This window comes from Ylistrum balloti, unplaced genomic scaffold (genome assembly GCF_031769215.1).
Source record: "Ylistrum balloti isolate Yb309-2 unplaced genomic scaffold, AGI_CSIRO_Ybal_v1 Utg369946, whole genome shotgun sequence".
In the NCBI taxonomy this organism is placed as follows: Eukaryota; Metazoa; Mollusca; class Bivalvia; order Pectinida; family Pectinidae; genus Ylistrum; species Ylistrum balloti.
This window is the reverse complement of record NW_026782051.1, coordinates 149,298-177,263: the sequence shown is the minus strand read 5'-3', so window position 1 is coordinate 177,263 and position 27,966 is coordinate 149,298. Positions and strand designations below refer to the sequence as shown.

The following is a 27,966-nucleotide window of genomic DNA, read 5'->3' as shown; positions in this document are numbered from 1 at the left end:
CATAAATTTGATGAATTATGTGTATTATTGGAACGTTATTTTTTCTCCTGACATTCCTCGTCGGTTTTTGTACCGTCCATATTTAAACCCAATTAAACAGAGTCAAACGTATAAAGCCAAGATAACTCTGTCAAAGTTACACTATATCAAAATGGGACAGGAATTGGTTGGATTTGTAAATACTTTTTACAAGTGGTTAATGCTATAAAGTTTTCCCAATAGCATAACACACGTATATCAACGATTCGAAGAACGGACGTGAAAAGGTATGGGGGTCACCTGTCCTACCACGAGGTTTTTCCAAGCGTACTCCAGTTTCCCCACACAGTAAGACCCTGCGTGCTTCCATCCGGGCTAAGAAGAGTAATTAATATCCCAATAGTTGTTAAACAAATAAAAGTTTATATTTCATGTAATATCTATTCAAAGAATGAAGTTAATAGCGAACATTTCACGAGCTTTTAAAAAAAAAAAAAAAAAAAATTATTTCATAAAAATAAGAAAACAGACAGTTCGTATTTGTTATTATCAGTACGTATTTCAAATTGAAGAAAAAACAAAACAAAACTGTGATTTGATTTCTTCCTTCGGATATTCTGCCTGGTTGATGATAATGCTTATTTCTATTACGGGTTTAGGTAAAGTTATCTTGATAAGTCTTATCTTGAACAGCCAACTGGAAATTGTGAGTGGCACTTCGGTGGATACATCCTATGACTTTGCTAGATATATACACTTGTACCTGGCCACAGATGTGCAAAGATACATCTGCTACATGAGTATGGCCCCCTGACCTTGGTTGAGAACCGGTCTGTTATTAGATATTCAGATGACTTCATTCACACATTGCTTGAACAAATTTCTCTCTTCGCTAACCTCTTCGCAAATATTGCAGTTAGTGATACGGTTGAGACAATATATACACCAGTGTTATTGTGAAAATCTGCCATTTCCGGGACAAATAGCGTTTATTGGTAACATTAAAGGTAATCAAAATGCTTACGATGCACATGAACAAAGCGACATTGACATCCGTAAAAACAAAGACAAACATCCTTTTGCTAGTGGTCGGGCCATCCAATAACCTTTGTCATTTAAAAAAAGTAGTTCACTTTGAAATTGATTATAATGTTCTTAGTCAAATACGCAACCAATTATAGAATACAATAATATGCACATTTAACCTGTCACCAACGAGACAGAATTCGATACACTAAGAATTAACGAGAACCTACAAATGCCATTGCAAGAGAATATGTTAGAATCTATACAACGTATGTATTGTTAAGTTTTTTCACGCTCATCAAATTATTCGGCAAACGTTGGATGACTTTAAATATTGATCTCTTCAAGGTCGTCATCTTCTGGAAGCTCGCCACGTAATTTCAACTTCTTTTTCTTCAAATCATCCAACCGAGCCTGGAGCTGCTGATCAACCTTCTCCTTGTTGTTAGTATTTCTGAAAATAAAAGATTTTAAATCTCTATAGCAACAAAAAGAGACAATACAAGTGAATAATGATCAATAAAAACTTATTTCTCCTCACATCTCATCCAAGAAATACAATGGTACATTCAAACAACCTTTTGTGTTCTAATTGCCTTATCAATCAGAAGACTGGGACATGTTAATTACACCGGTGTACTTTCATGGCCATACAGAGGGAATGCAAACAAAATGTCTTATTAACGGTTTTAAACAAAACAGTGACACATGTAATACATTTTATCGATCTGTAATTGGTCTCTGTATTGTGGTAAGGAACATGATGGACGTGTTTGATGAACGAATTTTCTCTTATCGCAGTTCGGTGGGGTCATCTTTAAGAAAACAGAATGCACAGACGGGGAAACACAGATGAGACTGAATGAAGGAGATTCATTGCATAAAGCACTTCATATGTACACTACTATGCAATATACATTTATTAATACAAGCATTTGTTCTGTTATAAATCACTGGTATGCAGATACAGTGAAAATGTATTTTCCTGTAACGTCAATGATTACTCTATGATTTTGTTTACTTCTTCACAAAATAAACAAAAAGTATAAAACAATCTATCCATATATATATATATATGATCAATGAAGTAATAGCATCAGTAAGGACAGGCGAATAATGGAGAGAAAACCATCCCAGGTTGTTGTATGGAAGATGGTAATTATGTATATATATATATATATAAACATCATCAATATTAATCAACCTCTCAATATCAATTGCATGCGTCAGTACACTTGTACGATGTTTTTGTACAATCAATCATATTGAAACCTAGCACTTGTTTAATATACGATTCTCTCTCTGCTGTAGTAAAGGAAACATAACTTGCTGAGTTGCTGATGACTGCGAAGGACTTCAAACATGTAAATGAAACTTATAAATCATTCTTTTTGATCACCAACCTGAGCACGAAAAGTTATATCAAACCAAACCCTTAGCCATGATTTTGTGTAGTTCATGTAAAAATGTCTTAAAAGATTATTATCTGGTAGCCTGGAGAACTCCTCTGTGAAAACTAATGTGCTTAAAGCTACGTTAATTTTTAATTTACCAACCTGAAAAGTCCTAAAATTACAGTCATATTTATATTTGTAACATATTTTAAAATTAAATCAAAAATCATTATTTGAGATTATTAACCATTTATGCATTTGTTTTGCTTGCAAATCTTTCGCATTTCGCATCTTTAATGCTATATGTAACTTAAATCGAAGATACGCAATAGAAAAAACATGCTTCATTTCAAATGGATTTAAGACAAAAAGAAATGAGACTGTAAATGTGAACAATACTAACGCTTGGTTGATTTCTAAGGCACGGTTTAATATAGCCTTAGCCTGGTTTTGAAGGTCATTTCGGGCAGCAATTTTCTCCTCTCTTCTCTTCTGTAACTCTTCCTGCTGGCGTTTCCTTTCTTGCAGTTGTTTGCTCTCAGCAGCTTGCATTCCGGATAAGATGGCATCCGATTCCTTTACATAAAAATGCACGTGTGTTACCGTGGAGCAAAAATGTTATAGTAACCAAGAACAGTTTTCACACTCTCTGCAGAGCAACACGAATCTAGAATGTTTTAAACAATAGTCTTGTATACCTTTGTGTTATATCTGTACTCTTAGCAGGTTATTGCATATATTATAATCATTCGTCATACATGTATATTGAAATATGTTTAAAAGGCAGCAATTTGAGAGAGAATAATCATGGTAAGATCTGACCCTGGAAAACTTACATGTGTTAAGGTACACCAGCTGACAGAACAGTCGTAAAGAAAATGGATCTCTATTATTCGGATTATGCCATAATGTTTCCCGGACTAATGACGTTCCACTGAATTCCGATATAAAACATCAACACACAATCAGAATATCACTACGCACCTGTTTGAGTTGTTGCTGTGAAATAGCAGGCTCGCCTGAAGCTGTAGTACTGAATGGACGTGGGCTTTCTGTGTTTGCCCTGGACATTGGTCGTTGGATGTTTCTTGACTCTGGTCTGCCTTTAGACTTGGAACTAAAAGGCCTGTCAATGCTCCGTAAGCTAGCAGCACTCGAACTAAGCTCTCTCCGACTCTGTGTGCGACTTTGTGATCGCTCGTTGCGTATCTGTGCCAAAGTTCTGCTAAATGGTCTCGCCTCTTCGTCCATACTAGAAGAGGATCGCATCTGAGACTGACGGATCTTTTCCTCTAGCTCTAGTTCCTCTTGCTGCCTCCTTTCCTCTGTGTAAATGCAAAGGGTTCTTCGATGTAAATACATTTGCTTTTAGGATTACATATACACTAACAGTTGACTCCCTAAATAGACAATGTACCAATACAAAGCTCTCCCAGTGTATCAGAATAGTAGGTTTCATAGATCACGATTAAATTGTGATTTGTAATTTCAAAAGATATCATTAAGAGGAAACGTCTCAGACCTTGATAATGGAACTTAAACAAATATTTACTTTTACTCCCAAAATCAGATGATGTTCTTAAAATTTTTCGCACACTAATTGTCGAGCTTTTTTCTTGCTTTTATCTTTACCAATGTTTAAAGAAAGTACGAACATTTAAAGGTGTCTAAACATGATCATCTAGTCAAATTCATACACGTCATCCAAAATATATGTCCATATATTGTTTGCATTTACATTGGGCGTAAAGCTGGACGTATTCGAAATGTTTATCATATGTATTCAGGAACAGAAAATAGTATTCAAACATTAACGTATATTAAAATGTTAAATGTATTTGCTTATTACATACATGTAAAGTGGTTAAGGAATGACACGTACCGTGCATGCGCGCCTCGAGTTTGAGCGTTTCCTGTTCTAGATGGTAGTCTGTGAGCTCCGATTTGAACAACAATCGACTCTCTCCAAGGATACCTACAGTCTCATTGGCCTCCTTCTCAAATAATTCCATGAACAGGTTCATCACCGCATTCTGAATTAAAAACATGACTGAATGATGAACATACTAGTAAATCGTTTATGAAGTAATCCTTTGGTAGGTAACAATGATGCAGGCGATGTTTAAGAAATATCGGTATTTGCTCATACGCCAAGGTCTCAAAAGATTATCCGAATTGAACGTTGATGATAATGTAAATCTTAAATCTCCAAAGCTATTCTTTGTCTTATTCCTGCTTAACGAAGAAAACAATCATACGAGGTCTTGTTTTTATTGAAAACTTTTTTTCAGGAAGTCGTGCTCTTACAAAATATATAACACAAATTTAGTCAATAGGAGTCAATCCAGAAATGACAAGTAGATCATATATAAAGGGAGATAACTCGTACAAAAATACGCGCACTTTCACAAATTACACACAAACTTTTTTACATACAACTATCATTATGTTATTAGAATATATTGTATAAACTATCATCATGACATCATATAGTTATCGACAGACATTAACCAAATATGCATAAATATATCCACTGGACAAAGCTGTCAATACTATTTAGTTATATATTGAAAATGATGTTAGTTCTGTATATTGTTGGGTTAAATAGTATTAATTGTCTGAGGAAATAAGTGTCATCATTTAGATTGTCAATAGTGTGACACATTAGGGGGAAGAAATTGTCAAAGTAATTAAGTTAATTCTGTATATTAGTGGATTAAATAGTATTAATTGTTTGAGGGAATAGGAATTATCATTTAGATTGTAAATTGGATTTAAGACATCTTGTAAGTACTGAATGACAGCCCATTCAGCATTGTATACATTGTTTTTTGTTTGTTCCTTTTTACTGATAGAGTTTCCCAACCAAGTTTTTTTTATAAAGTTGATGAGAGATGTTCCAGATCGAAGTCCTGTTATTAGTCTTGCTGCTTCTAATCGAAGAGATCCTTGAAGATCTTTTGACTGGTTAGCCCCATATGTTTAATCTACTGTATGCATTTTCATATATATCAAGAATGTTTTGTTTCCAAGATGTGTCATCTTTGAGTGTAAGTCCAAGGTGTTTGTTTTGTCAGTGATTTGGTTGTTTTAGAAAATTATTGGGGGATTTTTGAAAAGTTTTTTTTAGAAAATATTACTGATTTTCTTTTTCAGGGTTAAACTTGATGTCCTAGATACTCGCCCATTCATTATTGTTGGAGAGATCAAATGTGCTATTCCATCTGTTAAAAGTTATTTTTAAAACGCCGGATGTCCTTGTTGCAGGTACATGAACAATGTACCGTATATACAGGGATAGCAATTTAGATCAATATTTGAAAACATGTATACAACTACACTAATACCAATACCTATATTGTGTTTTCTAACAAATATCATAATCTATTGGCATTTTTCAAGTTTAGAAATAATTGTTGTGAAATACTCCTTACACATTTAAAATTTATTTCCCGGAAATTGTAGCTGAGAACATGCTCATTTTTTGTTTTTCCATCTTTTTGTTTTTGTTTTGTTTGTTTTTCTTTTATATTTTTCATATTTTTTCGTAACTGTTGTTTCCTTGTGCACGTTGTTTATTGTAATTTGTCAATTTTATCTTTATGCGTAAAAGCTCTCCTACCATTCTTTGGTTAATCAACACCTCCTTTAACTTCCTCACTAACTGATATCAGATCAATCATATACGTACTGTCAACAAAACAAACAAACAGATTATTTCTTGTTTTGTTACCTTGGTGTGTATTTCTATTATAGTGTATTATACTGAATATATCTAATGTACATTTTGTTACTGCGTGATACAAATCTTTACAGTCTTTTTCAATGCATTATTTCAAAACATCTCTGTAAATGGTGTGAATATGTCTACACCATTTTAGTGGTTTAAATTAAATGTGTACCAATAACATGTAACATACGCGAACTTACTTCATGGCCCAGTTGCCATAATTGATGATATTCTTTACTCCGTGAGAAAACGTTGAGTCGTACTCCACGTTTCGTTCCTGAAAGTTTTGTGTAATTAGTGTAAACCCGGGGGAGCCGTCAATCACTAAATGTATACAACATAGTATGGCTAATTAAGCATTTACACGATACGCTTAAATCAATACGGTCTACATCGCTAATTTTAGTAACCTGGCTCTCTATAATAAACAAGTTAAGGATCCTGTGTGTCAAGAGAAATGTAGCTTGCATTCACCTTGGCAATATTGACGTGTACGGGCATGCATGACTCAAAATTTTGCCGGGGTATATGCAAATACAATGTGTGTCCTTAGTTTGCGCATTGCAATGACCCCAGGGAATTATGAACATCTATTCTACATTCAAAACAAAAAAATCGAAACATCATGCCTTTCATAATAAAGTTCAACATTTCTGACCTTGTTAGTAATAAAACATTCTGTTCTGCTACACTAGAGATGCGTTGTACATGTTACAGCGCCTGAACTGAATTGAATACCTGTATAGATAGGAAACTAGAGATATTTAACATAAGTTTAATAGTAACTTCCGTAATGACTGTATTTCTGAATCAACGTAGTATAATTCTTGTTTAAGTACGACGTCCTCGCATGCTATTTTCAAATTAACGGAGTCATGGAATTTGGCGAATGACGACTCTGTGGAGTACATCAAATCTACTGTAAATATAATTTGCTCAACATATTAAGATTCTAATTTAAATGGGGAACAAAAAAAAAAAAAAAAACAAAAAACAAAAAAAATATGAAAAATCAAAATGCCAAGAGAAAAAATGCCATGACCTGAAATATTCAACTACGCCATGAAGCTAGGAGACATAAAAACACAAAAGGAATGCTTGTATCAGAACTTTTACGAAAAGTATACAACACCGTGTATCAGAAAGTCTAGCGGTCATTTGATGTTCGACAATAACTCACATAATCTAAGTTCATTAACACTAAAGCAATATATAATAAATAAACGATTTTAACGGAAGCTCTAAGAAAAAATATCAAGGAGAATAGACCAGGTGTTCTGGAAGAGTAAGCGTCTTCTGCTTCATCGACGACACCCGCCATGTAAACCTTGGTCAATCTAAGTAACCGGAAGGTTTACTATCGAGCATCAAGCAGGTCAACTTCCATATTTTATAAGGATGTAGAATCCAGTATGGTCATTATTGTGACCATAAAACTTTCCCATCTTTTCCTTAACTAGCAACTCTTGAAACCATGTGTTGTGAAGTTGTCTGTCAGTTATCATAAATTGCCGAAAAGTAATCTAACTAAGATAAATTGTATTCACTAAGTAAGTAATCAGAGCAGATCGGTAACCATTTGATATTCAACAAAGTTTAAAACTCAAATAATATTTTTGATTGACACAAAGAGCGACTATAGAAGCGAGAAATATTAGAACTCATATGGTCACCCCTCGATGTACCATTTAAGGAGCTAGTGCAACTGACACTTTTCGATCAGTTTTAATTTTCTCCTGTCGCATCATGAGGTATACATATATGTAATTAGTTAACTGACTTTACCGTGTCTACTTCTACCTTTACATTGAAATGTGCCGTTCACTTGTGTATCGTTTGTATACCCCTTCGTGTTGATTAGGGCAGCCATGTCACACACGTGTGATCAGATACCAAACCAATCCATTTTACTATTGAACATGTCGTTTATATTATTGATGCGTTCGTAGATAAACATTTATTGACTATAATTGAATTAATGTCACCGAGATCATTTAGTGCAGAGTTCATGGAAAGATCTTGCATCGACAAAACGCATTTCCAATCCAATGAAAAAAGGTGTGTGTGATTTGGATGTAGGAGTGTTCTCCTAAGCAGTGATATTAAAAATTTGAGTGTATTTGTTTAACTTTAAACTTCCGAATCTAATACTTTTTTCGTGTTGTTATCTTTACTTATCTCTCGTCTTGGCTTTAGACATTCTTTTACTTGTCCCTCTGTTCAACTTTCTTTGAAAAAAAAAACAAGAAAACAAACAGAAACACAAAAAAAAAAAAAAAAAACCTCCAAAACCAGAAAGTAACTCTCTATGAGAAAACTGAGTCATAACATTTGTTGTATTTGGGACACCGTTATGTACAAAGCACTTTTTGCAGGAGTAGAAGATCACGTTTACTCAACATTTCTCTTCTAATTATCGCATATACTGTATCACAACAAGGCTGTAACTCTAACCTATCGTTATATACAACCGGTAATTCTGAATATTGTAATTTTGAAATATTACTAAGAATTGAAACACAATGATGTCCCGGAAACCGGACTTACTTTTAAGCTTAGATAAAATCTGCCTGGTGGGGATAGACAAAGCGTATCAACTGATCTATTTTGGTGACTAATGAAGAATTATCTATAATTCATGTACAGGGACGTATTTACTTCCCTGCTTCAGTAAAGTGGATTTACGTTGGTGCAGTTTTATTCACTGCTTGAGTGCTATATGAATAATCACTTTTATTTTTTTTTTTTTTTGTTTGATTGAAGCGGAATTCTTCTAAATCAATATTTCTATCTTTTACTGCTTTGATCCGCGTTGAACAACCTTGATCTTCACATTGATGATGTTCCATAACCTTGATTCATCAATATAAAATGATACTCTATATCAAATATGCATGTCTACAATGCTATGGTATTTTGTTCGAATGTCTGTCAGTTTTATTGCTACATACAAATTAAATCATTTTCGTCACGTCGTTTCAATATCAAGCCGACATTATTATTTTAGCGTATGTGTATGTATATCTAATTTCAGCAATGTCGGTTACTAAGAACATGAATTTAAGAGTCTTGACGACATATCCGCACTGAACCATGAAATGCTACCTCAAGGGACAAAAAAATAGTTTTTCTCTTTCATTGGGCACAGCAGACTATTTTTTTATGTTTGATTAATATACATTATATACATGGGTTTTCCTCTTATTGACATGTTTATCTAATCGTGCAATACATATAGCTAGCATTGACTTTCAGTTTTGACTGTTTAACCAATAGACGTGTAATCATAATTGTGGATAATCAGGTGGCGTTGGCGTAATGCATTCGCATTTCAAATTGACGTTGGAGTTCGATAACCCGATTGGACATAAAAGGGGAGGTGTGTCACGTGTCCGACCATGCGTGTTTCCCAGGTACTGCCACAGTAAGATTCTTCTTACGCTTCTATCCAGATCAACAACAAAAAGACATGTGAACAGAATCATAATCCAAACTAAAATTCAATAAAACTAGGACAAAATAAAAACAAAATTCACAGGAAACTTGCAAAAAAGCACATGAAGATGCAGACCAGGTGTTTCGGAAGAGTAACCGTCTTCGCCATCATCGAAGACACAAGCCATATAAATCTTGGCCAATCCAAATGCATAATGTCGTGTTCCCGAAAGAAAACAAGGTTTAAACGACGGAACGAACATGCAAACTAACAAACATCAAACATATCTAGCCTCAAATAGCACACAGAGATTGAATTTTCCCAATTTAATGACCGTAAAACTTCTTCATAATTGCCATAAATCAACATCTATTGAAAACCTGTGTTATGAGCATATATCAATTGTGGTTAACTTGTACTAAAATCTTGATAGTGGAAACACACCTGTGAATGTTGAATACATTGATACCTGTTACCGCCATAGGTTTGGGATGTTGTTATCCAGAAATGGAAAATTCATGATAAGGAAATTGAGGTTATGACGCTTATCATACAGCACGGTGAAAAGCTTTCAATGTTGATTTTGTTGTGCCCTTGATTTACAATTCTGGTGGAATAAACGATAATTTGGTCATTAGATACCTTGTCTTTTAAAGACAGGACGTCCACATATCTGGAGTGGAAGGTCTTTGCAAGCCTTCGATAGATCTGGCCTCGAATGAAAATAATTACAAATCAGTCATATGAGGGGTGCAGTTAGTTTCCAACAGTCCCGACGGACATATTGTCAACCAGAAATTCGATTGATATAAGCCGATTTCTTGTGTCGAAATTGCTGTAAAATGAATGAATCTTATAAATGCAATGACGGGCAGTCACGTAACCAATATCGAGGAAAAAATGATATTTGAATCTTATGGCGAGACAACTTGGTTGTCATCTACATATAGTCATGAACAAATTTACGTACCCTTAGATCTGGTGACATCTCGGTAGAGCTCAGGTACTTGAATACTGCGTCATCAACGTTTTCCGTCATGTTCAGGTTAGGCGTCTCGTCTTGTGTCATTTTGATGTATTGTTTTCAGTCAGACACCAAAATTTCCAAAAAAATCGAAGCCAATAATATATAATCTAACAACAGTTCCGTCAGGTTCTATTCGCTATCATATAAAACTACATATATATATTGTATTTGCAATATGACAGTTCCCAGTAAAGTCCCTGGAGTCGAAGAGCAGTGCTGATGTTAACTATATCGTTTAGACACAAATTTCGTGTTCACAAAACCTTATACCAGGAGCAGTTGTCCTTTTCCAGCCGAATGATGTACAGACAGTCAACTGAATGGATAGCTACAAGACGTTTGTGGAGTAAATATCCAATGGTATTGATCTCTTCACATGAAAAATTCAGAGAAACTAAAAAGTAACCGTGCACGCCAATCGTTCGATAGTGATGTAGAGCGTGTCCTACCTGTCAGCAGCCGTCTCACGTTTTTAGTATGCATAAGCAAATGAAATCCATACAAGCTCCATGAACGGTTCCGTAGAGCTGATGATGCTGAAATCATTATGTACTGTCTCCGTGACAATCCAACATCAGACGATCGCAACGCTGTATCACGAACTGAATGCGTAGATATCGGTTTTCATATCCTAAAAGACATGTAAGAAATCTAAAATCTGAAATATCTCATATTTTTTTTACGAATAATTGAAAATGTCATTAATTTTTTTCTTTTTATTTCAGTCCAGTAACTGTAAAAATGTTATTTTATAGCGTTATATCTTACTTTTCTTGTGAACATTATACGGGAACGTTGAAAGTAATGCCTTATTTGCTAATAAGGTCTTGATACCCACCAAAAGACGTAAGTTTATCACCTTGCTTGCTATTTCCTGTCACGATACTGTTATATGTTTTAATGATTAATGTCGTCTGTTTAGTATATTAAGGAAAGGTTAACAAATATAAGATAATTTGCTTTCTCAGCATACATTTGTATACCATGTGAATTCATTTTTAACATGGTTATCTATTGGAGAGCATGACATTTCCTGGATCGATTAATGCTTTACCCTATATGATTTTACTACCTTGAAATATTGCTAGTCTCTTAATTTGAATTCTGAGACCCTTTCTTAAATGTTGATATTCAGAACCGTGTTTCGAAAACAAATTGTTTAGGTGATAAATGTGTTATGTAGAGTTGTAGAAATATTTTTATTCATCAAAAGACAATCTAACAACAAGACAACATTAACAACAATAAAAAAAATAACGATTCACCATATCAATTAGTTCAACCAAACATGAAACATGTGTATATATTTAGATAGTCACTGATAATAACAGCTATTGCTGATTGATTACACTCTCAAAAAAATCATGGCAAATTTTAACTCACGAAATAGTTTGGTTTTCGCAATTTAAATTATCAGACTATTGAGAGATCCTGAAACAAAACTGACATTTTTTTTCATACATGTATATCAGCCTGAAGCCCAACGTTCATTAAAAAAGATATATAGCTTTATACATCTGGCAAAACGATAGAAAACCTATTCGCTTCGTTCTACATTTTGATTTGCCTGAAATCCTTTTTGAAGTTTAAACATTTTCTTCGGAAATAAATTTACTGTTTAAAAAAATCACGAAAAAATACATACATTGAAACGCATCAAAATTATACAATGTGAACATCCCAAATCTAGTATATGGCCAGTTTAAAACCTCGTAATACCACTTACAATATTTATAAGACGTGTTTCCGGTGTCGAATTATTAGCGATTACGTTGCTGTAGATAAACAGGTAATTCACTCCCCTGTCGTTACATCGATTAAAAAAGCTATAAATATGACGGCAAGTACAGTTACAAATATGTGAGTAGTAACATTAAAGTATTGCTGAATCAATACTGTGAGGTGATTCCGATATATCTTAAGGTCATGTTTAACCAATTAATTACAATATAGTGATTAACTGACAATAGTTTACGTACATATCAAGTTCTTACCAAAGTATATGGGACATAAAACACAGTTTCAGAAATATAACTAAACACGTTAAACAAACAAAATAAACACACAACAACGCTAAAATATTCTAAAATATCAGAGTGATTTTTATCTATGTTTTCGGAATATTCTCAAAAATGAATTTTAAAAAGACGTCAAGAAATAAACATCCAGATACAGTGTATCATAATAAATACGACGTGATTTTAGAACGCACAATAGCGAAATTCGATATTACACCTCCCCGTTCCTTTTTTTATACCTGATTCTCCAACAATGCAACAGCAACAATTGGTTCCAAATAAGTACTTCTTCCATAAAAGGATACATCATGTATTTTCAAATCCCGAGGTATTTGTTTCTGTATCGCAACCCATGAGTACAAATATTGAATACATTAAAACTGATCATTTGTTGGTAATTGTGTTTCATTGATTGTTTGGATTATCTCCCTTGGTTCAATTTTGATGATGTTCATTGTATTTAGGATCTTCTTTATATCGCTTTATGGTTGCCGTATATATTCCGTCCCGCCGAAAATATGATATCTATTTCGTTGTCACCAAGACGATAATGTTGCGTAAACCACAATTCTGGGATATAGTGGCGACCGCCATCAAGAACATTACTCCAAGTCTTTACTTTAGATTACTTCATTACAAATCCATGATAAAGTCATCACATATGAATTTCTTCAATGTCGTCCATGTCTTCCTGGTGATGGGATCTTGCAGATTGTTTCATTTTATTTTTCTTCAGCTCATCGAGTCTGGCTTGAAGTTGTACATCTACCTTCTTCTTATCAGACGCGGCCCTGCAAATTCAGATGAAAAGTAAGAAAAAAAACTAAAAAACAAAACAAAAAATATGTAACACTTGATATCAGCTTTACCCACTCTACTGCTGAGAAATGAAAACAAAAAGAGATATCACCATTCAAAATATTGGCCCCATAAGGTCTACGTACTTCTAGAAAGAAAGGAATCGTGAGGTGACTTGAGCTTATACAAGATATGAAATCAGCATCGTCAGATATAAAGGATTTGTAGTAATTTATCAGTGGTTTATCTTGAAAATGTAATACAGATCAGCTTTCAGTAAATCCTATGTATAAAACCAGACTAATTTGATAAACTGTTCGGCATGAACTATGATTTGTTTGATTTGATAATGCAATAAAAACAATGCATTGAATGACTGAAGTCGAACTCACACAGGTTTCAATAAATGCAACGTTTATCAGTTGTAACCATACAATGCTTGTTTACTTAAGTAGTGGAGAAACAACAAATTACTGCCGATATAAACTTCATGTTTAGTCTACACTGAAATCATCCCTAAAATATGATATGTGGCATACTAAAATACTCACTATTGAAGATAAATATTGGCATCTTACATAGAATACACTTTGTTGAATATTTAGAGTAAAATCATCACTACAATACACTTCCTTCAATATTAATATTGAACTCCTTACTACAATACACTTCGTTCAATATTAATACTGAACTCCTTACTAAAATACACTTCGTTCAATATTAATACTGAACTCCTTACTACAATACACTTCCTTCAATAATAATACTGAACTCCTTACTACAATACACTTCCTTCAATAATAATACTGAACTCCTTACTACAATACACTTCCTTCAATATTAATACTGAACTCCTCACTACAATATACTTCGTTCAATATTAATACTGAACTCCTTACTACAATACACTTCGTTCAATAATAATACTGAACTCCTTACTACAATACACTTCCTTCAATAATAATACTGAACTCCTTACTACAATACACTTCGTTCAATATTAATACTGAACTCCTTACTACAATACACTTCGTTCAATATTAATACTGAACTCCTTACTACAATACACTTCCTTCAATAATAATACTGAACTCCTTACTACAATACACTTCCTTCAATAATAATACTGAACTCCTTACTACAATACACTTCGTTCAATATTAATACTGAACTCCTTACTACAATACACTTCCTTCAATATTAATACTGAACTCCTTACTACAATACACTTCCTTCAATAATAATACTGAACTCCTTACTACAATACACTTCGTTCAATATTAATACTGAACTCCTTACTACAATACACTTCCTTCAATAATAATACTGAACTCCTTACTACAATACACTTCCTTCAATATTAATACTGAACTCCTTACTACAATACACTTCCTTCAATAATAATACTGAACTCCTTACTACAATACACTTCCTTCAATAATAATACTGAACTCCTTACTACAATACACTTCCTTCAATATTAATACTGAACTCCTTACTACAATACACTTCGTTCAATAATAATACTGAACTCCTTACTACAATACACTTCGTTCAATAATAATACTGAACTCCTCACTACAATACACTTCGTTCAATATTAATACTGAACTCCTTACTACAATACACTTCGTTCAATATTAATACTGAACTCCTTACTACAATACACTTCGTTCAATATTAATACTGAACTCCTTACTACAATACACTTCCTTCAATATTAATACTGAACTCCTTACTACAATACACTTCCTTCAATATTAATACTGAACTCCTTACTACAATACACTTCGTTCAATATTAATACTGAACTCCTTACTACAATACACTTCCTTCAATAATAATACTGAACTCCTTACTACAATACACTTCCTTCAATAATAATACTGAACTCCTTACTACAATACACTTCCTTCAATATTAATACTGAACTCCTTACTACAATACACTTCGTTGATTACTTAACCAGATATAAGACTTACGCATTGCTCATTTCAATAGCCTTGTTGAGGATAGCCTGGGCCTGGTTTCTCAGTTCGTTTTTCTTATCCTCCATTTTTTCCTCTCGACGTCTCAGCATCTGTTCCACCTGTCGCTCTCGTTCCTTCATCAGCTTGTAGTCTGCGTTCTGCATGTCACCAATGATCATATCTGACTCCTACAGCAATAAAACAAATTAACATTACACGAGTACATAAACCTTTGCGCTTTATCAAAATTTATTGTCCCCGTTCATATCTATCCTGCATGTGTGCATGGGTAGCTTTTACATTTGGTGTGATGCAGGTGTATATAGAGACTATAATATCACATGTCAATATCTCTGAAGTACCTTTTTCATCTGTTCCGGAGAAAGAATTGGTTCTCCGGAACTTAGAGTACTGAATGGTCTTGACTCTGGCCTGGGACTGCGGCTCCTGATCTTATCAGGTCGTCCTGCCGACAATTCTCCCCAACTCTCCTCATTACGGTGTTGACTCCTACTCGGCCTAGCTTCGCTGACACTAAGCGTGGTTGGGCTGCGAATGTAGGATTTTTCTCTACGAAGCTCTGCCAAATCGCTCCAACTGCGGTCATTGCGGCTTTGAGCTCTACTTTGTGCTCGTTCATTACGAATTTGAGCTAGACTTCGACTATTTGGTCGTACTTCGTCTTCCATTTTTGATTCTCGACCTTTCACTTGTGGGTAGTTTAAGTCATCTTGCTTTCGTTTTTCTTCTAAAAAAAACAACAAACAAACAAATGTATGAATGTTACTGCGTAAACGTTCTGCTGAACAAAATTATGTTCTGTCAATCGGATATAGTGTGCGATACATTAATGTTAAAGTTATTTATCGCCTCAATCATGGAAATCAAAGAAATACATGTTATCATATATATAAGTTATTATTTATTTACCAAAGAAAAAGCACTTATCTTCACCAATGCTCAACCGTAAAAGCCCCTTACAGTTTTGCTGGCATTGTAATATGTGAATTAACTAACCAAGCAAGCGGGCCTCATTTTTGAGTTGTTGATTTTCTAAATTGAAATCGAGAAGTGTAGAGCGAATCATCATTCGGGATTCCTCTATAACATGAACTGTATCCTCTGTCTCCTGTTCGAACAGATCCATCCATGCCTCCATAACCATTTCCTGCAAAGTGGACAAAGATAACATGAATTCAAGACATGCTGTTAAAGGAAACATTCTTACAAAATATACTTTCAACATACTTTATACTTTATACCAGACGGATTGATACAGATAAATTCATCAATGTATTTGATAATAAATTAATAGAAAACGCCAGTAGACCTTTGGTCTATCTTCATGTATTTAGAAATATATCCTTAGCATCCTTAAAGAACCTTAGGAGGACGAATTACCTCAGAGATGCAATTAAATTAATTATTTGGCTTTACTTTATTTATGTCTATAACTGTGTCGAAGTTATGTTTACTTGTATATCATTTGTACAAGTTTTTTTCAGCAAACCGTCATGAAGGTCAATGGGATCACAAAAAATCGCGAAAAATGGGCATTGCCATCACACATTTGCATGAACACAATAACTGCATTCAACACAAAAGTTGACTGAATGAAAATATGGGATCATATCTTGTATTGAAATTCCTTTAAACTTTTATTCTAAAACTGTGAAATAATCAACATATCAAAGTGTCTAGCGGTCTATCAACATTTTACTATTTTCTTTTGTTATGTCGAATCTCAATTTTCGCTCTGTAATAATTGGTATTGGACACATGAAACGAAATATCCATGGTAACTTCGTTTTGTGAGATAAATAGAGTTTATTAATATACAAAGTACATAAGATCTATCAGATATAAATTCCCCCCTCTATTATTTTGCATATATGATTACTTGTATGTGACTTTTGACCCTTTGACCTTGACCAAAAATCACCTTGATATACAAAGTTTACAACTTCAAAAGACAGCAAAGGAAATGCCGACATGTTGACAGAATCTTAATTTAAAAAACGTTCGCTAACTAAAATTAGGGTGAATTAAGAATCTAAGAAATATTTACAAGGAAAATAGTGCAAGGAAGGAAGATCACTTAGCGTCCAAATATATGACATTTATTCGGGGCGGGAATACAGCGCATTTTCTCTTTGTATCCATTTAATAAAAGTACGAAATTACTAAATTAATTATAGATTTAGAATATGCATATGTTACCTGTCAATGTGTAATGATTAAGATCAGCATGTCATTGATCAAACGTGTCAATAACACGGCTCAGCGGTACTAAAAGTTATCTGATATGTAAGATTATAGAGAAAGTATATATAAATATGACTTATAGAATACTACCAGAAATATAGAGCTGTATTTTTTTCTGTTTGGAAAATTTTGATGTTTATTGGAATTTGATTAAAGTGTAACTTCAAAAGAGAGAATGTAATTCATTTGATTTCTCAGCCATTCCAACTATCTAATATATTATATATTGGAATCAACATCTGACATTAAAATAACCTTTGCTATTCGCTTTGATATGCAAATACCTCATCCACTCTGCAAGATCAAAGCAATACAAACTAAACAGGCGTTCTTTAACCAATTTACATTGGGTGTTCATGAAGAAAAGTTTAAAGAATACAGTAGATAAATGAAACTTGATGCATAATTGTGTTTAATATCTTTAAAGTGACAATATCGTTTGACTTTTTATCACTCCTACGTAAATATTTCGATGTGACATTTATAGTCTATATATAGATTTATTCAATTACCTAAGTATGCAAGACCTTGATAGACTACAGTTTAGGCAATATAATACCTTGGTGTTCTAGGAAACTTCGTTCCATGGGCTTTCTTTCAAAGGTCTGCTACTTTTGTAAACACAGGAAAAAACCCTGCTTCCTCTTAAAACACAACAAAACATTCAGGCTTATACAAGGCAAGTTGCCTTAATAGGTAAAGTTTAACGAACTTGGAAATTCCCAGATGATAGAGTTTTCTTTCTTCATTGACTTTCAACAAGACATTTGGATGAAACTCATCCATTCGTAAAGAGACGCATGTTGTACAGAGTTTGCTGACAGAACAAACAGCGTTCATGTAGCATACTGGTTGACGTAAGTCAGTTTGGCATTTTTGGGTATAATAATCATAATCATAATCTAAACTCAAATTCAATAAAAATGGGGAAATGTGGAAAAAAGAAAGATTTACAGGACAATTCCCGAAAACGTACGAGGAGAATATGACCCGGTGTACAAATAAGTTCTCTACATGTTCGCATGAGATTGCTCTAGGAATTATCGATTTCAATTATCATCCCACAGAACCATTCAGTTTATTAGAAACATCTTAATCGCCAATATACATTACTTTAGTTAAGTTACACGTGACATCAAAAACAAGTGATTGTGAGCAGAGAAAGTTAAGTTGGAGTAGCTCTCTGAATAGTGGGACAGATGATAACAATTTGGAAGTCATGAAGTGTATTTACAAGTGGACGTTCAATAATGAAACACTGACATCAACCATGGTCCTGGTACAAATTTATTGATTGCAGATGACGGTGACAAGTTCTTTTGACCGCTATATTTAAACTGAAAAGCTAGGTCGACATTTTGTTTGATGATCAAACATCGTAGAAATACGTTCCAAGGTTTTTCTCATTTTATCAATAACTATTTTATTATTCAAGAAAACAAGAAGTTCAAATTTATCCTCGTCATCGATCCCGCCTCGTACACACCATATACCTATGGTGATCATGCCGTTAATTAATTTCTTAATTGTCCTGATGTATACCGGTAAATAATTCCCTACATCGATACCGACCACCTGACGCAAGCGATTGGCATACATGTAAACTTGGATTCTTGATTATGTTAGGTATAGATATATAGCGTTGTTCAGAGTCTCGGGGAAAAACTAAACTGAGAACTGATAATATGTAAAACAAACTTTAAATGGTTAAAACTAAAATAGGGTTCTCATTCATTTTTATTTCAATATCTATTGATGAAGCATTTATCTCAACGTGCGTTTCGCACTATTATATGTACTGTCATGTGCTATAAATAGTAACGGGAGAAAGGCTTCGCAGTAAATTACATTTAATACAAGTCGCTCTCTGATAATTCAGGTCTAACGATACCATTATTGTTATGGTTGTATAACCGCTGCTTACTCAACACTTGATACAATGTTATAATTATATACACATAGCTTTAATCTATCTATTGATCGGTGGTTAAGGAATAACGTTGAACAAGCTATAAGTTCACATCCCGTTTGCTTCAGCGAGACATTGGCTGGACGCGCTAGTTGTCGTTATCATACCAATCGATACAGGTGTGTTATCGACTATCTTTACCAGACGGTTTTCATAATGGAACTTGTAAAGCATACCGTTACTAAATAAAGCCTGGTGTTAAATATCACGTATCCAAAATTATCCTGTAACAGTGATTTTTGTTTTAAAAAAGCATGAGGAATGTGGTCAAAGCTATGATTCATATTCAAATTCAACGTACGTGTGATAAGGATAAACGTACATATATAAAGACCATTGAAACCTTACGAGGAAAATTGATCTCAGAGCCTATAAAATGTGTAAACGTCATGATAACTTTAAAATTTGTCCTTGTTCTTTACAAAAAAACTAAGAACATAACGACAAGTCAACGAAATCTTGATTCTAACTCCAAAGCGATTTAACCTATAAGAGGGGTTTATTAGGAGACTCTTTTAAAGTGCATGGTTAGATAAGGTTTTCCGGAAGGATACGCTTTAGATCAGTTAAGCCAGTGCTGTATATGATAAAGGTGTAAAAATGGCATTGTCGCTGAAACTGAATAATTGATTACCTGCAGTATCGATATTTATGATTAACAGGAGTTGTTGCTATTATTATGAGGAAGTGAAATGTATTAAACTTGATATAAATTATGAAATAGCATATCAGAAGCCCTCCATTAGATACGGAGAGTCTAATGATTATTATGCAAACTGGCATGTATAATAGATCTTGCATTCTCTACCTTATCAAGGTGTGTAACTAGAGGCTAATAAGTGCATTATAGGTATTAAATTTTTTATTTTTCAATTTACGGGAAATGACTAGAAGTAGCATATGCAGTATTCGACTTTTAAGGAGGTCTCTCGATGGATTGTCCTAAGTGAATTATTTCGATCTCGTTACAACCTAGTATGAATAAAACATACCCTTTGAGTATCATCAACATAATTTCTTCATTAACATACTATAAATCTAACCTAAAGATATTGCTGTTTGAAATGGCGTGTTGGATTAAGATAAATGACCTTGATATGCCCTACTCTACAATGTAAATATTTACATTTGCCTGTCTCATTACAACACTCTAGGCAATGGTGAACATTGCATGTTGTCCAAGTTATTGTGACGTCACAATACTCTTGATAGCCGTCCCGTTATTGGACATCATCCACCGTAAAAGATGATACCCGAATATCTAATATATAAAGCTATTGGTGATGAAATAATGAAGTGTTGTTTTAATATATTTATAGTCGATATAATTGCTAGAAATCCGTAAGAAACTTGTCCACTGTTCTATGAGTTCCATGAGATTGACATAATATCACATGCAAATAATGCAAATAACTTTATTCAAAATGAACACTCTGGCTACATACTTAATGACTGTTGAAACCTATACTTGTAAGACTAAGTAGAATATCGAGTTTATTCAGTATAACACTTAGCTTTATGTTATTTTAGTTTGGATTATAATGATGGCCACATATTGGTATTTTCTTGTTGTTTAGGTCATAAACATATTCATGGGATCTTATATTATCTAGAGGAGCAACGGAAATTAGAACTAGCGGATGAAACAATGCTGCCATTTTGAAGAACGTACGCTGATAAATCGTAATTCTTTTTAGATAATGAGTTTTTACGATTCCACGTCTCAGCTGGCTTAAACTGTTTTATATTTGTAACGATACGTAGGTCATGCACACATAATTATGAAATTACTACCGTGTCCATATAAATGTATCGAGATTAGTTTCCAAGATAACAATGATATAATGACTGGCGACATCAATATTAATCAATTTTTCCATCAATGGAAGAATTATTTCTGAGATACGTTTGACGTTTCAATAGGGATACTGCTAATATTGATATTGAACAAAAGCTTTTTTGTGTTATGACTGTTTTGCGATACACACGCATGAATCTATTGTAATCGTCAAAGAACTCATACGCCACATACAGCCACATTTGTATGGTGTATATCAACAACGTGTATTTTATTTGTTATCAAATCGATCGATTGGTTATCTGAAATAGATTTACTCGCCTTTGCTATTGTATTTTGACATAGTATGATTGGAGTGAAACAATTTTATAGATTAAATAAAGCTTTCTTTTATGATTTTTTTGGTTGAAATCATAAACAGGTTTGTATGAAGTATAAGCATGAATTATTTCTATAGAAAGTTACCTATCATTTGAATAAATAAGCATTTAGTAACATTTTAAGAGTTAAATATTAACCGGGAATCTTTCTTAATTAAATTTCACCTAAACATTTAAAGTGTCATTTAATTCATTTGATGTCTTCATCGATGGTCGAAAATGTAATCCTTTTATCAGAAAGCACGGAAAGAATATGTATCACCCTTTCAAGAATAGCCCTAGAAATATTGATACTAAAAATCATCGAATCACCTTCGTCATCCATTTATCAATTATAGCCAATGATATTCATCCTGTGTCACATATTTTGTTTTGTCCTTATTGGTTTTAAAAACGATGTACTAGGGAAACTATTAACAAACTGAATAAGTAATAAAGACTATGAAAGTCTATGAAAAGTGACATGGTATTCATCGGTAATCGGCAGGCAGATTTAGTACTTGGCAATCGTATGTAATTATCTATTCAAGTGTCAGTCATTACGATTGATCTTACTGAAAACTGATGTCAGTCCACATTTGATCCAGAACTAACAGGAAGTAATTACAATATTACCAATACAATTAACGTTGTCACAGCCGAAATGAAAGCAATAAATGGCAACGTTTCAGCTGAAATAAACGATAAGTATCGAAACATGGCGATATAGACAAGCCAATATTTCAGTTTGGGTTTGTACAATAACAGTTTTGCATAAAAAAATAAAAATAAATAATAAATAAAGGGACGCCACTCTTTTCTCTCCCCCCCCCCCTTTTTTTTGCACTTAACCACTAGACGACACCTGTATTACTTATAACCACTTACTATTATTATATAACAGTTTTAAGAAAACCTGAGGTATAACCGGACAAAAGATTTGGCGAAAAAAGCACTTCAACATTCGCTTCAACATTCGCTCAATGATTTCCAAAGCATCAGATTGATTGCAGTAATGACAGAGGTTTATTTCATCCTAAAAACTAATCATAAAAATGTTATTACATTATCAGGAAAACTGCTCTTTTTGCGTTTTATCGATATAACATATCTGTTTTCATTAATCAAACCCTAAACATCACCAATTTAAAACATAGTGACTGTACATACAGCTCAGAATACAAAGGTCAAAGAGGAAAGTGGAAAAATTCTATGTGAAAAGTAAACACAGAAACAGCATAAATTACCATTAAAATTGCATGTGAAAATCTAATGATAATCAATATCCTACATATTTCAATACAATGCTTCTGTCATTGTTTGATATATGTAGTCTAGTAGGTAAATTTGTCCTCACGAATTAATTCGTTCTCAAGCATTTATTGGTGTTATTATACATATATTGTAACAAGAGAATATTTTTCATGGCCGTTGATGCCATCCATTGAACGTTGAAGTCTCATTACCATCGATAAACTTTGGTCTTTATACCACAATACAATGAAATAAGATCTTTGGGTTACCTGCTTTCATTGTTAAAACATATGTATTGATTGTCATAAAGGCACAAATCGATAGGATATTCTCTCTGGAAGACGATTATGAATGACGCTGATAAACACAGATGTATATGTATATAACGAAGCGTTATATGATGTGCTTAGCATTAACTCGAGCCAAGGGTACGAATGCTGTCTGTAGTCCAAGAAACCAATCAATTGACATTATGGTTGTGTTTTAACAGTGGAAGTTACTGCAAACATAAAAATAGCAACAAGAACATACCAGCATGTCAGCATGATCATAATCGAAACTCAAATTCAATTAAACTAGGGTAAAACATGAACAGCAGAAAGAGTTGCAAGGAGACTTATTAAGGAGGAAAAGACCAACATGATATGTGCCCCATGTACACTTCTTTTGTTAAAGCACTATTAAAACAACAGCGCGAATGAAATTTGAATAAAAAATCGAATTCTATAATCAATTATTCTTCTGAGTGAATCATTGAGTTTGTAGTCAATTGATTAACGTTATCTTTGATATATGTATCGAGGTCAATGTGACAATCAAATTAAGGTAATTACAGTGCTGTTCGCCCAGGCGATAAAGCAAAATACACCAGATAAAACATTAAAATGACTTAACGACATCCCCAGCGGGACACAAGAACAAACAGACAAAAATACTTAATATAATAATGCACTTTCATGCAGATTAGCTTTGGACGCATTGTCCAGGATAATTTACAAGGACAGAACCTAATGGTTATTTAAAGCTATTTCAACAAGTTCAGATTTGTTCTGTAATTGATTTGGTTAAATGTGCAAATGTAAATATTTCTAATATCAAAATACAACTGGCTAATATATTGTGAATTAATCAATGTATTTACATTTTATGTAACTATATCTTCATTACGGCAGCTGTGCTGCTTGATTTAACAACGTATTTTGTATTTTTTACAAACTTGATTCTACTGTTGTGTGAAGTCCTTGAATGTAATGATCAAAGAATGAATTAATATGTACATTAATACCTTGTAAAATGTAAGCATCTATGTTGTTTAAATGAACTGTCAAATACGACCAAACGCATTACATTGGATACGACATGCAAGACGCCGATATTACATGTAATTAGAAACAAACTTAGTTTTAAGATTGAAAGATGTTTTGTAATAAATGAGGACAGAATAATACGAAACTAATTGTAGAAAACTTGAACCAGCATAAAAAAGTAACACTGTTGAGAGAGATAACTGGAGAACAAAGTCTATCGATTCATACGACTTTTGATGTTGTGTAAATTGTATGTACATGATTGTAACGCAAATGTCCCCAGGGGTGTAGGGGATAACTATCACCAGTTACTGTGTCTTTACATCTGGAATGTTTGCATTGAAACTATTTAAATGTTTGATATATATATATATAACAAACAGATATATATGGTAATAATATATCTTCACCGTCTACATTTTTTTCCGATATATAATCGAATTTTTATTATACGAAAATGTCAATCGATACTTCCTTCATACAGTTGTATGAATCCTTATACAAAGCTTTATTTCAGCAAACGGGTGTGCCATAAACTATAAATGATTTTATATTAAAAAAACGTATATATATAGATATACATAAATATACTAATCGTAATATTTATGAAATTTATAATACAAATTGGCTAATAAATCTATGGATCTGTAATGAAAATATTACATCGATGCCCTTAACATTATTAGACAAGCAAGTTGATTGATCTATAAAGTTGTCTAACGTGATTAATTTTTCATACTGTCAATATTACCAAAATGGCGTGGATATACCGAAAAATTATTTGTTCCATGTTTCAAGTTCTCTTGCTGTTACCTAAAGTTAGATAAAAAATGATTTTATTTAAATGTCAATAAAGAAAAAGGATTCTCGTTAGAGTAGTGTTAATCTGCATGCACTCAGTACCCAGCGATTGATTGCCTGTGATATCGGATTACAGGCAATGGGTGATGTTTAAAGGCGTTATATATGGACACTGTCACTATCGAGAACATGACATTACGTTCATACGCATATGAATCAGAATATCAAGAATGTCCACTGACATTTTATATCTAATGAAAATCGATTAATGGTAGATAATTAAAGCCAGTTCTCAATTTATAGAGACAACAGAAATTTTACTCTGATCTTTCAAAAATAATGAAATTGGATGCGTTTGATGCTCGTTACAGTGCCTAAAGGATCCGTTGTTGCTTACTGTATAGCTTGTCTTTATCAGGAGTGAAAAAACCAATCAAACCATACATGTTTTCAACGAATTAAAATTTTGTGATCTTGGCTTAAACTGACATTTTTTACACACGTGTCAAATTATTTCACGGATTCAACTTTCGCGAAAAAAAAAAAGAAAATGTCACATTACTAAAATGGATTAACGAAGATTTACACGGCTGCAGTGATGAAGCAGAGAAGCTTGCCTTTCATTGATCTTTTTCAGGAGATTTCGTGTTAAATTTCTTTTGTGCTTATTTTGCCCAAGTTTTGACGAATAAGAGTTTGAATTAGGATTTTGTTGACATGTCGGTATTGTCTTTGTCGTGTCCGTATATCCTGACCAACACAAGTGCATGCGGCCATTCCAAATTAAACCGGCTATTTATGGACATGTCTCTTATGTCTCATAAGAATATTTAAATTGCTGAATACGTCTACAATAAAAATACCCAATGATATGTTTTATGTTAAATATGTCTGACATACAAACGAAAAGCATCTTTCAAAAAAAAAATTTGAATCAGATTATCAAAATTTTCATTGAACTATATCATACTGTTGTTTCATTTTACAAGGATTCGTCAGTGATGCTAATGGCCAAAGCTGTTAAATCCTAGGTGGCGACTTAGGAAAAGCATACTTGTTATGAAATTAATATCAAAAACCAATTAAAGCTACCCCCTACCCCCACCCCCCCCCCCCCCCCCCCCCCCCCCCAACAAAAAAAATTCAATAACTATATGGCAGAGAACTTTGTCTTTAAAAATGGCATCCGTTGTATTATATTGGCGAAAATAAGAAGTAAGTTTAGCATAAATGGTGTTTAAATAAGCTGAAAGCACTTGATCGATTCATCTGTGACTATAACATGATTATAGAGTAATATCAATGATTTGTATCAAATTTATTTGACAAGAACTGTATTTAACATGGTGTTAAAAAGATCACCTACCCTCCATTCTCTCGATAACGAGTTGAGAGACTTTATTATTCCTTCGTCCAAGATGTCTTCCGGTGTCGTCATTTTGAATGTCTTTGTGCTTCTTTGAACTCTTAATGCTTTACTGACTACAAAGTTTGTCTGGTCTGAATCGTAAAATGATTTTCCAAGATTTCACTGTACTCATATCCTGCAAAATGCAACAATCGAATGACTTCTTAAGAACATGAAATCACTAACTAAGTCTGAAACTAAGTAACTCCGATTCGTTACTCTGCTGCGATGTCCAGAGAGATTTACATTTATCTCGGACGTGCCTTTTGCTTGTTGCAGAGCCTCTAAAATCCTTTTGATTCTCTCAGGTCTATAACAATGCTTCGAAGCCTGGGGTTAATGTTCTTCAACGTTTACAAATTCACTAGCTTACTAAGAACATACCCTGTGTGTCTGTCTTACGTTTGTCCACTGATGGAGAATTGGTTATTCCAATATAGCTCACTACCGTACGGAGTACTGATACACAGTAAAGGGACCACACCTTTGGTTTGATTTACAGGTAATGCAAAGATTTGAATCAATAATTTATTCAAAATGTCCGCAAACACGTTTCAGTATATTGGGCATATCATTGCTTTGTTGATACTGTCCCAGCATTGGATGTCAAGCATTGTCACGTGCAAGACTCAGATTATCGATGTGAAACCAATCCATACCTACCATTATGGCAGACCAATCACCCGAGTTAATGTTGCTAGGCTATTTCAAATGAAATACGTTTACTGTACAATAACATTTTTTTCCTGAAGACAAACATATTGAGTTACATGCCAAACTTGCGAGAATAATCCTGGTTAGGGGTATATGCTACCGAAATAGGTTTATTCCTTATAAATTTGTCAACCTCATAGGTATGACAGAATGCACTAGCTGACCTGCTGCATACACATTGAACATAGTCACAATACGCCAGTGACATATCAATTAAGCAAATGCATTCTTCTTTCTTCTATATGTTGTTGCATATCTTAATCCTACAGATAATTTGAGTTTTCTTATACTATAAATATGTTACATGCAAACTGATTGTATCGAGTTTTACAAAAAGTATCGATTATCTTAGACCTTCAATTGAAAAGCTTTATCTTGATTCAGGCTTTCTGTACGTTTGATACCCATATGTCAATGATACGTTTTATTTACCAAAATACATATACAGTTCCGTTGTCGCCGATGAAAAATTTGAGAAAGAAATAGCCGTTCCCTACATTTTAGAAGTTTAAACCCTCCCCGGAGCTACATGTTAGATATTATAAAATCTCGTCCTTAAATGTAGCAAATCATTGTGAGACATCAAAATATTTATGATGTAAACACCAAAACCTTTTTTTCAAAAACCTACAAAATTGATCCAATCGGCATGAATTCCGTAATCTTTGATCGCTCACAATTCCATTATGAAATGTGTACTCTTCCTTGTTTAC

General features: G+C 33.5%; 2 protein-coding genes across 2 annotated transcripts; both read right to left on the bottom strand.

Moving 5' to 3' along the window:
* Positions 1 to 1,332: 1,332 nt before the first annotated feature.
* LOC132547280 (inner centromere protein-like) lies at positions 1,333 to 10,634 on the bottom strand. Its single transcript, XM_060211046.1, has 5 exons — positions 10,536 to 10,634; positions 4,282 to 4,432; positions 3,384 to 3,724; positions 2,803 to 2,975; positions 1,333 to 1,459 (listed from the first exon to the last, which is right to left on the bottom strand). Exons 1-5 carry the CDS (start codon positions 10,632 to 10,634, stop codon positions 1,333 to 1,335), a joined length of 891 nt encoding a protein of 296 aa, XP_060067029.1.
* Positions 10,635 to 13,265: 2,631 nt separating this feature from the next.
* Positions 13,266 to 26,569, bottom strand: LOC132547286 (trichohyalin-like). The gene is made up of 5 exons (XM_060211051.1): positions 26,498 to 26,569; positions 16,396 to 16,546; positions 15,741 to 16,126; positions 15,391 to 15,566; positions 13,266 to 13,401 (listed from the first exon to the last, which is right to left on the bottom strand). The coding sequence occupies exons 1-5, from the start codon at positions 26,567 to 26,569 to the stop codon at positions 13,266 to 13,268; spliced, it is 921 nt and encodes a 306-aa protein (XP_060067034.1).
* Between the last annotated feature and the right edge of the window lie 1,397 nt (positions 26,570 to 27,966).

Bases quoted from the DNA above. Each gene is read 5' to 3' on its own strand.
- LOC132547280 (XM_060211046.1), bottom strand. From the start codon at position 10,634: ATGACACAAGACGAGACGCCTAACCTGAACATGACGGAAAACGTTGAT. The intron at 4,433-10,535 runs GTACGTAAATTT...TTTTTAATTCAG, and splicing joins AGATGTCACCAGATCTAAGG to AATGCGGTGATGAACCTGTT. The intron at 1,460-2,802 runs GTTAGTATTGTT...TTTTATTTTCAG, and splicing joins GCCTTAGAAATCAACCAAGC to AAATACTAACAACAAGGAGA.
- LOC132547286 (XM_060211051.1), bottom strand. From the start codon at position 26,569: ATGACGACACCGGAAGACATCTTGGACGAAGGAATAATAAAGTCTCTC. The intron at 16,127-16,395 runs GTTAGTTAATTC...TGTTTTTTTTAG, and splicing joins AAATGAGGCCCGCTTGCTTG to AAGAAAAACGAAAGCAAGAT. The intron at 15,567-15,740 runs GTACTTCAGAGA...TTATTGCTGTAG, and splicing joins CTCCGGAACAGATGAAAAAG to GAGTCAGATATGATCATTGG.